General features: G+C 33.8%; 1 protein-coding gene across 10 annotated transcripts in view; it reads right to left on the bottom strand.

Moving 5' to 3' along the window:
• TCF12 (transcription factor 12) overlaps nt 1-21,569 on the bottom strand; it is a 328,909-nt gene that overhangs the window by 50,702 nt on the left and 256,638 nt on the right. The window contains exons 1-2 of one of the 10 annotated variants that reach the window (XM_032481114.1): nt 5,223-5,361; nt 2,306-2,461 (exon numbers count right to left, since the gene is read on the bottom strand). The exons of 6 other annotated variants lie outside the window; for them this stretch is intronic. Coding sequence is in view for 3 of the 4 variants with exons in the window: in XM_032481113.1 (XP_032337004.1) it covers nt 5,223-5,393 (171 nt within the window). In the remaining variant the exon portion in view is untranslated. Of the gene's footprint in view, nt 1-2,305; nt 2,462-5,222; nt 5,404-21,569 lie in introns of those variants that run through there. 3 more of the 10 variants (XM_032481113.1, XM_014556716.2, XM_006181692.3) reach the window with 3 other exon arrangements.

The following is a 21,569-nucleotide window of genomic DNA, read 5'->3' on the forward strand; positions in this document are numbered from 1 at the left end:
TTCAGGAAAAAAGGCGCATCTTTAACATAAATCGCAAAATCTCAAAGTTTCTGAGATTCAGGTCTTCCCACTTTCCTTGTTCCTTCTCTAATGAAAAGTAAAGCAAGCATAACCCCTAAGAAAAAAGACATTAAAACATTTAAATAAGTATATGACTAGCAATCTAATTTAAGAATTTCCCAATATCTAAAAATACTTAAATGACAGATTTGATAAATATCTCAATGTATTCAGTATTTTAATATTACATAAAAGCAGCAAATTTTGCCATAAAGTCCAATCTACTACTCAAGTTTTTATGGTAATTCCAAGCCTAAAGGGGAGAAATATTTAGATAGTTGCAGTACTAAATACCACAGGAATTGAAACCAAAGGCATCATAAAGCAAAATGTCTGAAGTACAAGGACTAACTCAGGGACACATAAGCCATCTACAGAAGATTCTTTTCATCTAACTAGCTAGCCTGATAAACACATAATCAGAATGTCTATAAAAGGGAAAAATATATGTTCATATTGTCAACAGCTTCATAAGTAACGGACCAATATCTTTCCCCAAGAATTTCCAGAGACATGTTTAGGGGTGAAATAATGTAAAATTTCCTTTCTAATGATACTAAGTAAAAAGAATCCCAGCTTTCAGTACAAAGCTGCTTGAAATCAATGACTACTTCTGCTGTCTAACAAGCATAGTTGAATAATACTGGTTTTCAACTGTGAGAAAAGTTTCTTCTTAGGTAAGTCAAGCACATTTTAGTGAACCTAAGTTAACATAGACATGGGCATGTTTCATCAATTCTTTACTGTAACCATCATCATTTTTATGATAGGCACATTTTTTTTTTCCCCTGAGAGATAAACTATGGAACTTTTAAAGGACTGGGTTTGAAACTCGTACACTGGGGTAATATACTGAGAAAATCAAGAAGTGTCAGTTCTTAACTACCTATATTTAAAAAATATTTAGCTCTAATATACAGCACCTGATCCCTTTCTTCAACATGTTGATGAGCTCATGGAAAGGGACATAAATTTCTTTCTAAAACATTAGTAAAGCTGACCAGTGACAACATACTCTCCTGGCAGAGGCTTTAGTTTTAACTCCCTCGTATCTGTGCCCATTTGAATCAAGAAAAAAAGACCTTCTTGGATTCATATCTGGAATGCAATCTCAGATATCTGTGGGAAAGGGGGAAAAAAAATCAAGGCAGATTTAAGCTAAAGGTCTTTGTCATTCAATGTCTTTAGCATTTTATCTTCAGAGAATTCTTAGATAACTTCATATTTTCCTCATCATACAAATGTTAGATTTAACTCTGCTGGGCCCACAGACAGCCTGGAAATTTGAATTAATTTAATTATACTCTCCTCTCTCATGTTAATTAGTAGTAAATACCCTACGGAACAGAAATGTAGCTCTATATACTCTCATATTGGTTTCTGTGCTTTTATTAACTGAAAATGTTTATTTGAAAAAAAAAGTCTTAGAAGTATTTACAATGCAATTTTTGCTACCTCCTACTCTAATTCTCATGAAAATTCAAATTATGTGGGCAGGCAGGGGCCAAAATTATGGCTAAACCCAATTTCAGTACTATGAGTACTATTAGAACAGACCTGCCAGTCTGATTTCCGGAGTTTTAAAACATACCTAGAATAGTTTTAAGTTCTTCATCTTAAACAGAAACTAGTAAGAAGTTGCTTGACCAATCACATCAGTTAGCATTCATGAAACTGTAAGTCTGATCACATATGCAAAATATATTTACTTGTAAGAATAAAGTGCTTTTCTCAGTGACATTTTCTTTCCAACGCAGTATATTTTGATATAAATAGTAGTAAGGATAAATGAAATTTGGCCCTTTGCTATGGAGACTAGTTTACTTGCCCTTGAATGATAGAAAAGAGAAAACCTGCTCTTGGGAGAGAGACCTAGGTTCAATTGCGACCTCAACACTTTAATAGCAAGGTGGGGCTTAAGTTACTAAATTACTTAATTTCCCTGAACCTCATTTTCCTTATTTATAAAAGGAGGCTAGTAACAGTTAGATGACAGAGAGTGTAAGAATGAAATGAGGTAAACATAAAGTCCCCAGCACAGTTCCTGACACAGAGTAGCCCTTATAATCACGTCAGTTCTTGCCCCTTCTTTCTCAGATTCCATACAAAGAAGCTCAATATTCAAAATGTGCTTCTAAACTTGAGTTTTGAAACTTGGATTTCTGTGCTGTCTCTAATAAGATTAAAGTAATCCCCCGATATAATGAAAAGAACATCACATCTGTACTTGGTGCAATTTTTATACCTGGAACACTCTGAAGCATCTTCAGTTCAAGGCCTAGAAAATGGAGGCTGATCAGATCAGAGGAAGGCCGAAACTCCAGAATCCTCAAGGTGAAGAAAACGGGAATCCTCTCCTCCCAAAACTTTCCTTCCTTTACCTCTAAGACTTTCTACCTTTCTGCATAAAGGACACAATTTAGTCATATCAATGAGAAAACTGAATACAGGCCAAGTTCTTTATAAATAAGGAACCTCAGAACCTATTATTCCTTGCTATTTTTTAAATTTCAAAACACAGATAATATTCAAACGATTTTAAGTCCCCTATTTTTCATAAACATATATTGATATCTTACAGTATGGTACATAATACACCTACCCCAAAGCTACCTTTGATACAGAACATTAACCCTTTCTCTTTTCAAACAGTGGGAAAAACAGGGTTAACATTTTTGGCTTTTCTTTTCTGCACATAGATGCCTAAGCCTCTTACATTTCCAGCAATGCAATACGGCCATATAATCTTAAATAACAAAATATGAAGAGGTTCCTCTCTGATTAATCCATTTTTTTTCCTGGAGTCTGTAAAGTCTTATTATTAAATTAGCCCAACCATCCTTAAATATATGGGATCATCTTGAAAATCTAAAAATAAAAGCCAAAAAAAGGGAAAGCACTTTGTTTAAGACCAGTATTACTCATGATTTCTCCTTCTCTCATAGTACCTATAATAGGACATTAAAAATGAAATCAATGTGAACTTTTTAGCATTTCAAAATATTAATCTGTCCTATCATCTTAAACTGATAAAATGGAATTAAAGAGTGAACTTAAATCTAACCTGTTTGCTGTAAGAAATTTACAAAAATCCCGTAACTCGAGAGGAAGTGTATTTTCACTTAGAGGCCAACAATATTAATTTAATGTGCTAGTTTTTACTAGAAAGCGTTGAGGGGTAGACATTTCCCAAAATATACTAAGATGAGGTATTTACATAGTCTTTGCATAATGTAATTACATACTGCATGATTTTCTTATTGAAGAGTTATAAGAGAATAATAATAATAATAATAATAATAATAATAATAATAATAAGCAACTAGATGCGGTAAAAATAAAATACATACAAGAAAACACATATAAGGCCCTATGATACACAGGACTAAGACAATATACCAACTCTTTATGCATTTTTCAAGAACATAAAAGTCACCTTTGACCTATATCAGGCACAGGCTATCAATTTTCAGGCTACACTTCTCTACCAAACCAGCCATGTCATCTACCGTAAGCCTGGAAATACTTAATATGATCAAAGCTGTCTCCCCCCACCCCCCCACCAATGTAGAACAAAGAGAAATGCTGTAATAGAGTGATCTATGCTCTCAAAAGAATAAAATCTAAACTCAATTTGAGTTATAGTCTCTCTGCTTCAGGGATCCTTTATAATTAATTTTTCTAAACTCTCACACACACACCATTCTCAAGTAGACTATTTTACTTAGAACTGGACATAAAAGAAAAATATTTTCACATTTGAAAGACAGTTGGCAAGGAAATTATATAGAGATCAAGTAATTTCACTTATATTACCCATCTAAATCTACCTCTCACATTCTCCAAAACCCTGTTTATATGAGCAGCGTGAACACTTACTTTTTAATGAGTTAAGAGTATTTTGCCTTGATTATCATCTATTAGGAAAGCTTACCCCAAAGTTAAGAACCAAATGCTAATGAAGTCCAAAGAGGCCTCACCGAAGCAGTCAGCAAACGAGAGTGCTTTCATTAGTTCTCACATACACTGGTTAAAGCCAAATGCTACTTTAAAACATTTCCAAGTGATAAAAAAGGAAGGGAGAACGGATCTATTTTGTATCTATTTTAGGAAAATGTGATTAGTTTTTTTTATAACTTCAAACGTTAACATTAAAAATGTCTCCACTCCTGACAAAAAAATTCACTAAAGTAATGTATGTATTTAGTAAGACATCTGAGGGAAAATATGGTTTTGGAAAGACTGAGGTGGAAAATACTGAATTCCTGACAAAATCCAAGACTGTTATTCACTAGTATAACATTTTTATGTTTATCAACTATTTTACAAAAAGATAACACCTATAGAATCTTCCAGAGAAGTTCACTTTCTTTTTAGAATATATAAATCCTCTGATTTAAAGACACTTTGCAGAAACACACTAAATAATTAATACTAAGTAATTAAAGAATAGAAAAGTTTTGATTAGCAACACAGAAAGATATTATTTTAAAATTTCTAACCATGTGCTATACATTCACCAGAAATACATTCTTTGGAAAATGTACAAATGCATTCTTTGAAAAATAGTGATTTATTTTATGAATCTGTACAGGGTCAAAATTCTAGTTTGATTGGAAACAGATGGTATTCTAGTAAAGTCAGGCTCTGGACCTGAAACTCCAAACAGGAAATACGGCCCTCACTAGCTGACTGCTTCCCTAATCATTCCCAGAGCTTCATACTTGTTATTTTTATGAATATGCAAGATGACTTTCATCTTTCCCTTCTATCTACAAAGCATCAAGTAATCTTCTGTCTCTTTTTATGTGTTATGTGTTGTGTGTGTACTTTACAGATAGATTGTATGTTTACGACGTAAGAAGACATTAAAACAAATGTACTTTCAAGCTCATTGCTAGTAAAGACATCGGGCATTAAAAATATCCCACAAATTCCAGTTTATTTTCTATATGATTTTTAAAATAGAAGCCAAAAACTATTGAGTAACTGTGTCAAAGACAACTTTCTTAACCCTTCTTACAAATAAATACACAATCTAAACATATTGCAAAAAACGATAAAAACAAACCTCACAGGTTTTAGTAAAAAGCAATTAATCTACCCTGCTTTCCCTTAAACAAGCCCCGTTAGAAGCTATATGAACAAAGAAAAAGACTTACCGTTTTCCCATTGTAGTAATACATCAAAGAATTGCTGCCCATTCCAGGGACAGGATAAGCACAATACATGTTGATTTTGAAAATGTTACTGTTTGCAGCTAATGCACACAGCTTCTCTCCAAGACATACATCCACACAGCCAAACAGAGTTAAGTCTTCAGCACTATGCATCCACACATGGATCTACTCAAAAGGAACTTATGCAAAATAGGGTTGAACCAACTCACCCAACAGAGAGGGAGGGTTTATGCTGTAAGTAACCTCTTTCAATTTCTATCAAGTCACTGCATTGGTGGGGGATACCAATAAGATGCACTTTGGAAAATTTAAAAAATACAAGTCACTTATAAATACTGAATAATGAAAAGTGATATAGCATCCTGAGGATAAATATTCCAAGGAATTATTAATATTCTCATATATATAACACATACATCTCTTTTAAAGAAAGGCAAACAGAGATCTGCTAATCTATTTTTAGTTTTAATTACATTAGAGTACTTGTAGCAGGGAAATCTAGCTTGCTACACCTCTAGCAACATTACCATCTGGCGTGGTCTAAAGTTGCTTTCAACTTTGATAAACACAGGATCAAGCAATCAGGAATTGGAAACAGTGAATCATGTGTAACAAAAAGGATCTAAACAGTTAAGCCTCCTACAAAGTCACTTCCTGGAGAAAACGGACCAGTCATGTAAGTGCCTCTCAACTAGCTAGAACAAACCATGATTTTTTTAATAATTATAAAAATCATATGTAAAAAAATTTGAAAGGTACACATTTCATGAAAAAGCTCATTCCAACAATTCAAAAAATTATCTTGAAATTAAATGATCTGTTTTTAAAACAAGAAATATTTATACAGATTTTCAGTTATAAAACTCCTTAAATTCCTTTCACAATACCAATTAAAAGTTTATAATGGATTGCAGTCTCCGGAATATGTATTAAGCAATTCAATAATTAAAAAGAACAAGCAAACAAGGTTTTGTTTTTTCTTATACAAAAATATGAAATGCTGGTATGTATAACAGACAAAATGTGCACTGTAGCTAATAAACTAAAAAAGATTTCATAGAAGTCCTTCTGCTAAGTTCATTATTGCTCTTAGTACTTTATATATTCATATTTTTATGTTATTGCTCAAATTTCTCAGAAAGGGAAAATAATCAGTGTGGGAATAAATGTCTCACAGATTTAAAAAATTCATTACACTTAGAAGTCTAAAGGTTTTAGATATTTTTTGGCAAATACATGGTTCTCAAACACAAACATATTTTGCTATTGAGATGTTTTTCAGTTTGTTTTTTGGTGTGGATTCTAACCCAGAAAAAAAGAATAGAAACTTCTTTGCTCTCACTCCCCTCCCACCCCGCATCAAACCCTCTTTGTACTATCTCCTCTCCCTGCGCCTTGCAGGTTCTCACAGAACTGTGTTAATCAGCCGAGAGCTCACAAGCTGCAAAAAGAGGCAAGTCACTTTTTTTAAGGCACATTTTATGAAGCACAACTTCTCTAAAGGAATATTCTAAGAATATTCTATAAGGGATCAAAAAAACCCTCCCCAATCTTATGAAACATATTGATCAAAATAGAGTAATAAAACCAAATAAGACAGTAAGGCCAGCTAAGTTTACAATGTTTTAAAAGCTGATGGTATCGGAATAACAATAAAACCTTCCCACACTCTCCAGATATAGAAAAGGCTAAGCAGCAGCTGCAAAAGAACATCACTGTATGGCAGACTATTAAAATGCCAGTCTGCAGAGTGGTTTGTAACTTCCTCCCTCCTGAGAGACCACAAAGACCCATTTCAATCCTTAGAGAACTGTGTAAAAAGCGTTGATTTACAATTAACAATGCCATGCTTTAAAACCATTCAAGTAAATTTTAGTCTTTCATGGACGCAGTCTTTCTGACACAACAGCTACTTTAAAAAAAAAAAAAAAAAAAAGGAAAATCAACCATCCAAAGTAAAATTTCCTTTTTCTCTTAATGATTAAAGATTTTAAAAACTTACTTTTAAATACAAATTTAGAGGAGTGGGGGAAAGTGGGAGCCACAAAGCACTGACAATACTTCAACATTTTCTTCCTACAATCAGTGCTCCAACCTGAGAAAACTTTTATATATTGTTAAAAAAAAATCCACCTATAGTAGTTAGGCTCATTTCTCTGGGGCTTGCAAGAAAATAAGAGTACTAGGATGTTTATTAAAACAAACAACATAACATAAATCCAACTATGCATTGTGGCTATTTAAACACAATGAAAATTTGAGTATTTCATCATCAGTTATTTATTTTAGAGGCAACTATACAATATTCTGAGAGTAATTAACAAATATTCAAGTTAAAAAAGTTCAGAGGAAAGCCAGACAGTATAATCTTTCACTGTTCCAAAGCATTTTATTAAGGAACTGTGTGAGATTTGCTGTTAAACCTGAACCCTAAATGTGAAACATAATAGTTTTAAAGAGTTGAGTAATTAATTAAAAGCTTTTATTTTCTACTTTTCATTCTTCCTCTCAAAAACACAGATACAAAATCCATCCATGTGTATTTAAGATCCCTGCCTCCCAATACCCAACGCAGTCACCTGGTATACATGACCGCTTGAATTGAGAATGTTGTAGAAACCTGAGAGAGGAGGAGAGCGGGACAGGGCATCTACATACATGTGGCATTAAACACATTCCCCCAAAACAGCAAGTCATTAAGAAAACTGGTCGTAATCTAAATAAAATGTTCCCATATTCTACTTGTATGCTATGGTAATGTCTTTAAAGTATATTCCAAAATATCATCTTTTTGAAGTCTGCTCTACCCGAAAGAAACTAAAACTGGTTGACGTAGACAGTAATTTTATCACAGTTACAAATTATCTTCTATGAGAAAGTCTTTTTTCTCTTTCTCAAAAATATTTTTTGAAAAAAAACCTAACTTAATCTATGTAACAGCTGCAGCACGATTTTTTTCTTAAGCAGAATCATATTACAGGAAAAAATGCATATAGATGGATCAAGTGCTGCTCTAGTCAATGCAGTTGTTTAATCTTTGCCTCTTTTTTTTGAAGGAACATGTCAAGGGTTAATCCTGTGACTCAGTCTGACAAAACGAGTCAGCTGGAGACAGGGCCACTTTTTAAACTTGATTTCAGACAAGACGTGCAGTCTGCTCAGGAGCTCTGAACTGTCATGCACTTTTTATCCTGAATTGTTTCCACCCACAATTCTATGTAATCACTTTTGAGTTATTCTAAGATTACGTGATCTGACTCAATATTCATACTATGTAGTTCAACAATCTAAAAAATCAACAACTTTTACAGCAAAATGAGCATTACTGTCGCAATGGCAACATGATTAATGAAAATGTCAGAGAACCCAGAAAAAATAGGACTCGGAGCCATACATCTTTTATTAGGCAACTGATGATTCCTGGTTTGAGGATTATTGCATTTCACTGATTTTCAAATATGCTTCCCTGCCTTCATTGGCTCAGCATGTGATGTTTATTGCCATTCCAACATCATCAAGCACAGACCTAAGCTAGATAAGAAAAAGCTGTAATGTGTTTTGCCTAAGCAATTTACTTCTTTACTAAAGATTTAGGAAAAAATGTTTCCAAAAGATCTACTAGGTAGGGACTTTCTGGCAACATCAGTTTAGATTCCAGGCTCTCATTTCCTTCTTATTTTTCTGTTGATTGGGAAATAGATCTTCCTTGGAGAGCTATGCAAAATTTCCTGGGATTACCCATGCAGTATTTTAATCTATTTTGTTAGCTTGTCTTTATCCCTGATATTTGGATCACAGTAACTCTCAAATCTGTTTTTTAAACTATCTTTAAGCAAGAATGTTTCAAGAATGACTAAAAATTCTAAAAAGTTTTCAAAAGAAAAATTCAATTTAACTGAATTATACACTGTAAATTAATTAATTAAAGCTAGTGAGTGGTTAATCTTACTGTACATTTTTCTAAAACAAGCAGGCAACACTCCAGTGTCCCAAGACGCCAGAAGATCTGGCTGGAAAAGAAAATCGAAAACCCACTCATAGGATTCCTCATGAAAAGTTTCAACATTTCAACAAGTGAATCAATTCCTGGAAAACAAGACTTTCAGAGTGAAAAACAAAGCCAAACAAAGTTCACATGTGAATAATTCCACAAATGAACTCGATATATTCCTAAAATATGAAACTCTGTAAATAACTAATATATTTTTGATTGCAAGGGAGGTGGGGTGAGGATACATTTAAGAGGATAATAAATAAGATAATCTACAAGTGGGTAGATACAAAAGCAAAAGGCCCTTCCCTCAGTGCCTTCTCTTCCTTATTTAGCTTGAAAAAGATGGCTGGTGAGTGAATGCTGTCTCCTAAGTGTGCAGTATCTTAGCCTGGCTAACTAAATCAGACACCAAAAAATTCCAGGTTTTATATCTGAACATTATATTACAGATTTTTCTAGTGTATGCTGCTTTGTAGTCATTCCTAAGAGTTCAAGAAGTTGGTCTTCTGTTCTTTTTCTAGTAGCCTCACAAGCGGTTGGAAAATGAAGAGCATCAACAGACACAAATATACACTTGCTAGAGCAGAGTAAAATTCATGCTAAAGTTCACAAATCACATCAACTGTCTCAGACACAGAACATCAGATTTCTTATTGTCTCTTTACAAAGATCTCTATTTGAGTTATAGAAATGCCTAATGATTAACAAAACAGAAAATACCTATCTATATTAGCCAATGGAAACAATCAGCTATATAAACTGTATTTAGAGGGCAAAAGAACACTTGTTTAATTCCCCTTTTGACAACCATATGACTATAATGAGGATGCATAAAAACAGCCATACCTCCTACAGGAGAAAAGCAAACAAATCTCATTCTGAGGTAAATAAATAGTATTCCTCTGACATCAACATGAAGGGAACTGACAGATCATTCAAAGCTTCTAAAAGGCAATCATTAGACACCCCTTCAAATGAGATAGAACAACAATTACTGAGAATATGTAAAATCTGAAGCAAATTGCATGTTTCTTTTGATCATGAACTCACTATGACAAAGCAGTTTTCTTTGAAAAATGAAAGGGGGGGGACCCCTTCCTAGTAATTCCTGCATCTCTTGGCTGTCCATTTCTTTCCCCACATGAATTGCAGTTTGTCACTTCTCATTTACCACTTGAAATAACATGGTAAGAGAATCATTAACTATGTTGCAACTTGATAATTTTCCTGCAGATGGCTCTATAATCACAGCACTGCCTAATGGTGTGTGTGCATGGGTTAAAAAAACAAAAAAAACCCCAAAAACCAAAATGAGGAGAATACCCAGGTTTTTAAATTCTTTAATAAACCAGCACTTCTGAAGAGCTTTCAAGACTGGGGCAAGGTACTGCACTACTGTCTTACTAGGCAACAAAACAAAACTGGAAGCAAACAAAGCTATTATTTTAAATCATCTGTTAAAGGTAAACAATGGTCTTGGGTCCAGTTAGCTCTCCCTTACGGAAAGTGCCACCCGTTTTTAAATTTCTCATTCTGACCCGTGTAATTTTTTTTCTTCTGAGCTGAAAAGCACCAGATCCTGTCAATTTATGAGAGATGGAACAGCACTAAGATATTCTATTCTATTTTAAGTTTATTTTTCAAGAGACCAGAAGTAACATCTGCATCTGAGCCTGAGCATTTCAAGGATCTGCAACTGGAAACTCTAAATAACTCATACGTTATTTCTGGCCCCCAATCTATGTTTTGTTTCAGTAAAAATTCTTGCTAGTGGTAGTAATTTTTAATGCTTCCTATCTCTAATTAATTAAGTACCGAGAATCTTTCAAATCATCCTGCCTCATATTTGTAATGAGCAAGCAACAAAGCAGAGTTCATTTTAGCTAAATTCACTGAAGAAACGATGCAGACCCTGAATTTATGAAAAGACCTATCTTAAAAAGAATGATTTCTTACTACTGAATTCCAGTGACCACTGTCAACAAAAGCCAAATAATACTTCATTTTGAAAACATATCTGAGGGTATAATAAAACAGGGGAGGAGATGGGAGATGTGTCAGTTCAACATAGAATAAAGCAAAACAAAAGTATGACTAACGTTTAGTATGCTTCACTAGTAAAGGCAATACATCACCCCAATAAGTGTCTCTTACTAGACAGTTTGGGAAACACAGACACAAAACTCTGAAAGAAGAAATGTGTGAAGCTACTTGTTCCATGTATCTCTATCAAAAGCACTTACATTACAGCAGAATAATTCTCTCTACCGCTTGTTAATACTCTGCAATGTGAGGTAGGCTGCTCAGGTTCCAGACACTGTGGACTCATACCATACGACGAAAAAGAACACTAGACTAGGAGCAGGAGTCAGGGATTCAGGTTTTTGCTCTGCCTCTTAGGAGGCATAAGAGCTTCGCGAGGTCACTGAATTTCCCTGAGTCTAAGTTTCCATTTCTGGAAAATGCAGGCATTAAACTAGGTCAAAGATTTCCTAATCATTTCACTACCAATAAAACCTTTTATTATCTACTCCACCCCAAAACACTAAATTCCTATTCTGAAAGATTTGTCTCCCACACTTTAAAAAATTGAGTTATAATGAATATTCTTCCCAGTCCAAAAAAAAAAAAAAAAAAAAAAAAAAAAAAAAAAAGCTGTGTCACTTACATTCAGAACTTCTGATTAAAAGGGAACTGAAGCCTTGCCATGATGAGCGAAATAATTCTAGTGAAAGAAATCTGATGTTTGAGATAGCATGGATAATTTATTTCAGTAAATTACACAATTTGTTAGACTTCCTGAAATATTTTACATCTTCTTGTTTTACTATTTTTGAAGACTCAGGCTATGACTCACTGGGATAGATAATACCTAGTGCCTACACCAACCTTAAGTTTTATTTTTATCATATCTGCAAGTGGCACAATTAAAAGCCTACAGCTTTACACGAAATGCAAGGGTGATTGGAAAAGAAATCCAAAAACATAATTATAACTTCTCAGTTCTAAGCTAAGAGTCCAAATGCTCTGTACTCTAATTAGCATTTATATACTAGCAAGTGAAGTATCTTCACAAGAGGTTTAGTTATATATTTTTATCGCCTAGTAATATTTTCATTTAAAACTAACATCTTTTTAAACAGCTATGAAGTGTCTAGAAAAGAAATAATAAAAAAAAAAAAAAAAGTGAAAAGGGTTGACATTTTACCAGTAGGTCAGATGTCATTTAATTAGCTTGGTAACAATTTTGGTTTCTTAATAATGTGCTGTTTGGTTTATGGTCAGACATTCTATGTTTAATACAGCATCACCAGGAAAAAAAAAAAAGATTTTTGGCCATATCCTTCAAATAAACAGGTAAGCCTCTACAGAGATGGCTTTGTTATAATTTTAGCAAGCAACAAAGAATTAAGGAGTCAATTCTTGAAAGAGCCCATTTTTAAGTAGGTAGGCTGTGGCTTCTGCACTTTTCTGTAATAAAGAAGTCGGGGCCTGTGATTTGCTTCTTTGTGCCTTCTGGGTGGAGAGTTTAGTAGATCATAAAGGAGACTATTATGTGGATTATGAACAAAGGTGGCTGTAATGAATACATAGATTGGATAGTTTACAGGGTACAAAAGGAGAATAGAGGGTGAAAAAAAGATAGCAATACCACAGTACCTTTACAGGTGTGTGATCTTGAGGGACACTGATTTGCTCTAACATTGGTTATTTCAGACTAAAATGATTGATAAATAAAAAAGATTCAAACTTTTACTACTGTTAAATTGGAATAAAGATCATATGAATATAGAATCACAATTATCTAAATGCTAAGAAGCCACATGGAAAACCAAATACAAGTCTTCCTAGCTATGAGGTATCTGAGAGAAAGACTGTGTCTATGTAAATAGGAAGAATTCCAGTGATCTCTGCCACAGAAAAGACTTCTACTTTTCTCATGAAAAACTGGAGGTTTTTTTTTCCTCCCCGAAAAGCCTTAATAAAGTTTAAGCATGTTAAACATTTTACAATATAGATAGTTAAAATATATGTGTAGTTCTCCTTGAAGGATACGTTAATTTCAGATCATCTAGTATATTGTTTATACCTTCTCTGAGTCAAATGAGCATGATCCAGGAAGAATTATGGTTGTACTGCTGATCATTTGAGTTTGTTCATTTATTCAACAAATATTCACTGAGCATTTACCAAGCACAAAGGTGTTGCAGATAAAGCAATAAACAACATAAATAAAATCCTTACTTTATCAAGATTCTCCTGGGTGAAACAGTAAGAATAAACAAATTATAGTATATAATATGATAATGAGTGTTACAGAGAAAAATACAGCAGGGAAGGAGAGAAGGGAAGGTAGGGCATGTTGCCATGTTACATAGGATGGTCAAAAAGATCCCTAGGTGTAACACAGTATGTGATCAAAGAGAAAAGTATGTGAAGAAACTTGCTATAAGGGAACTAAAGGAGGTGTGTTCTGGCAGAGAAGAGTAAATACAAAGGCCCTGAGGCAGGAGCGTGCCTGGTATCTTTAAGGAGTAGTAAAGAGGGCAGCATGGCCAGAGGGATAAATCAGTGGAAGATGAAGTCTAGGAGGTAGCAGCGGACAGTTAAGAATGGTCTTGAAGGCCATTTTAAGGACTTTGGTTTTATAGTAATAAGAGATGCTACTGGAGGATTCTGAGCAGAAGAATCATATCATCTGACTTAAAATTTAAAAGGATCATTCTGTGTTAAAAAAAAAAATGAGTTAAGGCAAACTGACACCAGAGTTGGGAAGATGCTACCTTAATTTAGGAAGAGATAAAAGTGGCTTGGACAATGAAGATAGTAACAGGTGGTAAGAAATGATAAAATTGTTTTTTTCTTTTTGACTTTTAAAGTTTCTTTTTTAAAATACCTTTATTGTGGTATGATTCCTGTACACTAAACTACACATATTTCAGATACACAGTTTGATGAATTTTGATAGATGTATATACACAAATGAAACCACCACCACAACCAAGACAGCTAACAAGAAATGATCAAATTCTTGACAATAATTTCAGCATGAGCAATTTAGTATGGAAAAATAACCATGGTTTTAGTTTTATATCAATGAAACCATAACTTTTTTTCCTTTAGAGAAAGTTTTCCTGTATTACGGTTTCCCATACTCATCTGTCATATGAGATCATGACCCTATGTTGTTAACTATGTCAATCCAAATGCACTGTAGAGTATAGCTGAATTACTGGTAATTTACCATTTGGGGGGCAAATTTATTCCTATCATTGTGTATAACTAGGAGTTAACTGCATAATTGAGGGGAAAAATAGGACAAACAGTTCAGTGTCTGATACAAAAAAAGCAAGTTAACATATTTTTGATGATTTGACCAGCCAGAGTAGGAGGAAGTTGAAAAGTACAACTTGGAGCAGGAAGTCATTAACAGATGACAGTCCCTATTATAGATAACATAAAATAACAGCTTCACAGTATTTATTTTTATCCCCTTAATTTAATTTAAAAAGCATTTCCTGGATACACCATCATGTGCCCAGAGGGTTATAATCATGCAACAGAAAAATATTTAAAAGTTACTTCTTTCCAAAAGTTCAGCGTTATCTTTTGACTATAAGCATCTTGAAGACAGGGTACAAGGTCCATGCTTTATTCACACTAGGATCCCTAAAGCCTAAAACGATACTTAATTTACAAAGGCACTTTATATCCACTAACTTTAACACAATGGATGCATATTTCTTTCAGTGGAGGTTTACTGAATGGAGCCCACTCTAGTAGCAAAGAATTTCTAATTCTCATTCAAATTACTATTTTTGAAATTTATAAATGTCTTTGGTGATAATGAAAAAGACACTGATAACTTGATTTCAAGTAATGTCAAGTTTTATAGTTTTAACTGTCAAGCACAAGTTGGAAAATTTCAGAAGTTTCATTACTTATTTATTATTTACTACCATCATAAAACTAAAAAAAAAACCCCTAAAAACCATCAATATTTACTTAAATTTATAGAGACTAACATCAAAAAAGTGAATTTTCTAGTCATGGGACTGAAGATTTTTTGTTTTGTCTGAAGCTTTAATGTTTAGACAAACACGTCATGTTTCAACAGAATCTGTTTCACAATCATACATGGGTTGGAACTGATTCTCAAGCTGGCTAGGAACTACCTTTTTAGCTTTGGTTTCTATGATAAAGCGGGACCAGGATAAAAGATGGTGATTGGGCACATGTATATATAAAATTATAGTAAAGCTGTTTATATCAAAGTCAAGTTATTCAAATATTTTAAACTCAATTGTTTCGAATAAACATTTACTAATGTATCTTTACATACGTTTACTTCTGATTTCATAAACTATCCTGCATATTTATCTAATGTAGTATTTAAATCCTAAAAAAATTATGACATCACTTTATATACTGAGGCTCTTCCACTATCCTAGTCAGGTAAAATTTGAGGCAAATAATGGCTGTAAAGTTTCTGTTGATGTGCCCAGGGCCTTAAAGAAATGATGATGGGACTTATGAATATCAGGTGAAGGAACTAAAAAACAAATAAAAAATAGGGTACAGGCCTAAAAAATATTTAATTATATTTATTTTGTTTCTATTTGGGTCTGCTTTCCATAGGAAGTACATTTATGAAGAAGGTAAGAATATATCTACTTTAGGCATATACTTATGTTAAGTCTAATGTAGGGGTTGGCGAATTATAGCTGTGGGCCAAGTTTTATTGGAACACAGTCATGCCCATTTATTAATATATCATCTGTGGCTGCTTTAATGCTCCAATAGCGGAGCTCAACAGTTGTGACAGAGATTGTCTGACCCACAAAGTTGAACGTATTTAGTACATAATCCTTTACACAAAACGTTTGCTGACCCCTGGACTAGTACATTGAGAAAGAGTAGAGACACAGGTTATAGCAGCAGGTTCTAACAAAATTTCCAAAACATAATTTCAATTTGGAGTGTCTTAATTTATTCCTTCTTTCCTATACTTGAAGGACTAATCCTTATGGTATTAGATAAAAAACAAAACAAAAAAACTTCATGGTTTTACTGATGTGGAACAGCCCAACAGTGGGCTTAAAGTTTGAAGGCATTTATAAAGTCAAGTCAACCTCATATTCTTTAAAAATCATACAGATAACACATACATAAACACACACACACACAGGGTCTTTTCCTACATGTGGTTTGTGAAGTCACAAAGATCTAAAATGTTAGCAGCTGAGTTCAATAAATCATAAAAGCTGGTTGTGAAATTCAGCCAGTTTTTTTCTGCTTTAAGAGAAATAGGTTGGAAAATGACAAGTATCACTGTGGTTGTACCATCACATCAATACAAACAATTGAATACACAGGACTCACTCACTGGTTATTTTTCCTTCTTTTATTTTTTTTCTTAAAGTTGAAATTAGATCAAAGACAGACTGGCTTGTCACAAAAATGAACATCTTAGAACTATGGATTAAAAGCCCATTATCTACACTGATACAATTCTGATACTGTTCTGAACAGTAGTTACTGTCAGCATAAACAGTGGCTATTTCTTCCTATTAATGTATGAAGAAAATCTTTCATTCAATGACCAAACTGAATATAAGTTTGGAATAGAACCATTCCCTTTATATACTAAGATTTCTCCAATACACTGACCTATAAGGTCACAGAAAGATTCGTCCACTTTGGAAATTTTATACTGCAGTAGCCTTCAAACAGAGAAGCTTATCCAACAGTCATAAACGAGAAACACTAAGTACCTAGTTGTTATGTAGCCTCTAGGCTTGTCTGCTAGTGGAGCTAAATACCTATTCCAACTCATGTTCGGGAACTAGAATCTTCACTTGACGAAGTTCTGCTGAAGCTGGTGCTGCGTGTGAATACTGCTTATTCCAGAATCACTAGGATTCTCGCTGGTTAAGGGCCTCAGATAATCGTCTATAAACACACTGTTACCCTAGCTTCGTAGTGACTTCCACTGGATACTCCCTTTGAGAGTATTCTACTTTCCGGTCATTGTGCTATTTTTGTGGACAAACTGGAGGTAACAGTTCCTCTATAGTTCTAACCCTTGACCTTTTTCTTGTTAGTTCAGATAACCACTAATCTTTTAAGTGGTAATTTTCCAAGCTAGTCATTTCTACCAGCCCCAGAAAGTTGTATTTGTCTTCTCTTTCCTATTAAAAAATAACTCCTCATTTTAGCCACTCCTGGGATTTAATATTCTGACTTTTCTATTTAATATTCTTACTAATTCTGTTTCATATGTACCTGAAAATGCTAGATCACTGGACATGTGTAGCTGTCTTTGTGGTTTAGGAACACCACTGAATATCTCCAATCATCTCAAGGGGTGCCCCTAAAATATCAAATTTAATACTAAAAATGACCCAAAAATTCATATTAATTAAAAAAAAAATCCATTCCTAACAAATAAGATCCCATAAAAGTTTGGGAGAAAGGAAGGCTCATTTCCTAAACTAGAGTCAATTACCAATCCAAAGGCTACAGAGAATTCTGTACCTGTCTGCAGCAAAGCAGGAAAAAGTGGTGTCTAAGCTACTTTGATTCGTCTCAGAAACTATAACAAAGTTCCTTATGAGGGAAGAGTTAGAAAAAAATTTTTTTTTGATGGCTGGGGAGGTAAAATACGCTTTGAGAGTTTAACTCAAAAACTCTCAAAAAATTAGAGCAAAGAAATTATCCGTTAATTTATTACAGCTTTTGAGAGAAAATATACACACAGACAGAGGACAAAGGATGGCATGACATTTGATTAAGAAACAAATAGATTGTGTCATCAGCTCATGTATGGGACTGCAAACTAGTTGTGTTCACAATGGGTAAGACATGCCATTGTGATGCAGAGGATGATGATGTTCAAAAGATATTTTCAAATGCTATTATTGAACAAGATCACAACTTTAGGAATTTGGGTCTAAAGGCATTCTGAAATTTGCCTAGATATTTACTTTCTGGTGATAAAAATCTTCAGAGTGTCTCACGTTTTACTTAAGGATCCTGCATCATATTAAAAACAAAAAGGGATCTATGCTTGGAAATACTAACATCAAGTTAAGAAATAAATAGAGAACAACGAAACTTCTCTCCTTCTGAGAAATGCTTCAGAGGGCCATAAAGATGTTTAACCAATGATAAAATAAAGGGGAAAAAGAGACTCATGATAGTTTAGGGAACAAAAATGAATTAGTATGAGTGGTAGGCAACAAATTTCCCCTCCTTTCAGGTTCTTTTTCTGAAAATGAATGCTTTCTAAACAATAATAGCAGCTATAATTTACTACTTACTCACTATGTACCAGGCACATACATTACAAATATAAGTAAATACTTTTTTCTTTTACCGTAGTATTTATCCCTCCTTAAGTTTTCCAACTCTTTCTTGATTATCAACAAAATCTGGCAGAAATGAAATGCTAAAATTCCTTTAAATTTCAGGCTGTAGTGGTAGGAACTAAAAAAAATAAAGGAATGTTTACTGAGTGTCCATTATACACCAGGCACATGTTAGGCACATAATACCCTCGTACTAACATCTGAGATAAGCATTACTATTTATCTCCTTTTATAAATAAAAACTTGGTATTTAGAGAACTTAAAAGCAATTGCTCTAAGGTTACAAAGCAGAAAGCAGCTGAGGCCAGATAAAACCCATCTGCTTGACTAGGAAGTCTACGCTTTTCTACATCATCCTTTCAGATGTTGGTAGGTTGACTAATAAATTTGATCAAGAAAAACATAACAGACAGAATAAACTATTTTAAACTTAACATACTAAATGAGATATTTTATGAGTAAACCAAGATACACAGTATGTTTTAACATTCAAAATAAAAAGAAAATGGTCTTTGATATCAAATTAGGTTGTAATCTTGGCTGTATGTACAATCTTGGGCAAGTTACTTAATATCTCTGAGTCTCAATTTTCTCATTTGTAAGAAGAGTGTATTAGTTATCTTACATGTTTATGTGGCAAAGATGAAAGATTATGATGATACAGATAACAGCACAGATCCTCACACATGTAAGATACAGAGTAATGTTGAGGTTGTAAAGGATGCTAACAAATATATTGTGCAAATGTTTTGATTTTTCCCACAAATTACTAAGAAATTGCCCCCAATCCCAACCTAGTGCTTCAAAGTTTCCTTAAATGTTTTATCTTAATAAAAACCTGACATAGATTAAAAAAAAAAAAAGCAGCTGATGTACACACAAAGAACAAAGACTACAGTTGGCGGTTAGAGAAGGAAAGGGAAGATTCAGAAACCCTAAAAAGGAAACCACCTCACAAAGCCAAAGTACACCCATGCCTTCAGAAAGACTCCCAGATAACCTTAACAGCTACAAACGCCTCCTATTATCCAGTGCCCAGGATACTTAAGGCTTTTAGCCAGGGTAGACCACTATGACAGTTTATCCCTTTCATATCTGAGCTGGCGTTATGTGATCCTCAGTCACCTCTGGAATGGGAGAGTGGGACTGCTACAGGAAAGGATAAAGGCGGTATTTGGTGTAGAACTCAGTAGTGCTGTACTTCCGAATGTGGTCTGAGAATGTCTATTTTTTTCATATGTCTATGCTTTTTATCTGTATGAACTACTACTAATCTTCCCAGACACAGCTCAAATGTTAACTCCCGAGGCCGTTAGTACTTCTCAAGGCAGGGCTGATTCTACCTACTCTATTCCAGAGTACTTGGCATACACCTCTATTTGCCTCCCTGAAATATATATAATTAATTCACTGGATGCATGTTTCTCACACTAGATAGTAGGTTCACCACAGGCAATGATGGTGTGTATATATATTTGAATTCAATGTCCAGTCATCATTCTATCTTTGTTGCTACAGAAGTTCACTTTGTTCACTATTTTAACCTGTCTAAAGAAATAACTGGAAAACTTGATGTGCTTCAGAAGACTATTTCTTCATCAGTAGGAAGAAAACTATATCCATTATACCTTTCAGTTATGTATTGAACATATTAATTTTAAAACCCTAAGAATGTAGCGTTTGAGACCTGAAAGGAACTTCACACTTCCCAGTCCAAACTTCCTAAGGGCTGACTGACAAGTCCATGGCCAACACCAATCAATAACTAAAACAGCAGATTTGAGCAGTTCATTCTCTTGCCCTTACTGACCATACTGCTTCAGTAATGTCAATACACCCTTATCAGACCTTCATTCACAGACAGAAGTTACTATTCACTTGTTCTACAGAGAAGAACAGAGGAGCTAAGGTTTGTACTTATGTTATCTAAATATACATCATGGCTTATAAAAAGAAAAGGCCTTCAACCAATGCTCTATGGTCAGATTATGTAGATCATCAATGCTCTGCATGTCAGGCAACCGTGCCTATTATTTTTCTAGTGATATGAGCAGTGGAATATAATCTAGCTCTTTCATTCTTTCTTTAGTAAAGGTAACATGCATTTTACAGATGACTAAAGACAGCCTGGACAAGCAGCAAACTGTGATATCTGAGATGTTACTGTCAAGTTTCTAGTATGGGAAGCAGGATATTCAAATAATCATGAAATAAAATATACACAGTCCATTTTCAAAAAAGAATTCACATTGTTAAAGGCCTATGAATTACATATGTTTCACTAAAACCACTCAAAGAGAAAACCATTACTTTAAATTCCCATTTGTTTTAAATACCAAAAAGGTAAGTAGTGAAACCACATATGCTCTCAGAAGTTTATTATTTTGGTATTAATTATAAAAGTACCTGTTTTTAAAGTTTAAAGAAAATTTTCTCTTTTAAAAACTTGAGATTTCAACATGATTTAATCTAAAATATACTTTCCATTAATTAAAATGCATTTATCATTTATATATCCTTAACAGCATTCAATATATTTAAGCACTATTTTCAGCATAGTTCCAAAGCAGTATGATCATGTTTGATGCTGATGTGAAGTACAGAATTGAACATAATGATTTCTACTATTTTCTGTACTAATATGTAATAAATCTCAAATAAAGAAGCTAGTAATATAATATACAAGTTGGCCTGGCTTGTGAAATTTCCTAATGGTTCTCAAAGAAATCAAAGTTTCATCAGAATTCAGTCACTTTCTCCTTCTCTAGGGCTTGTCCTTAATACCTGAGACAATATAGAGAACTACCTCCAGGTTATGATTAGGATTATAAGGAACATGGTGACCTCCAGTGTCTATTCTGTTTCCAGGATGTTGTCCATTTTGCCCTTTTGTTTTAAAAAAATGAAGGAATTATGAAATATCAAAAATATACTTTCTTAAAATTAATGTCATGCAAAGAAATG

This window comes from Camelus ferus, chromosome 6, assembly GCF_009834535.1.
Source record: "Camelus ferus isolate YT-003-E chromosome 6, BCGSAC_Cfer_1.0, whole genome shotgun sequence".
Taxonomy (NCBI): Eukaryota; Metazoa; Chordata; class Mammalia; order Artiodactyla; family Camelidae; genus Camelus; species Camelus ferus.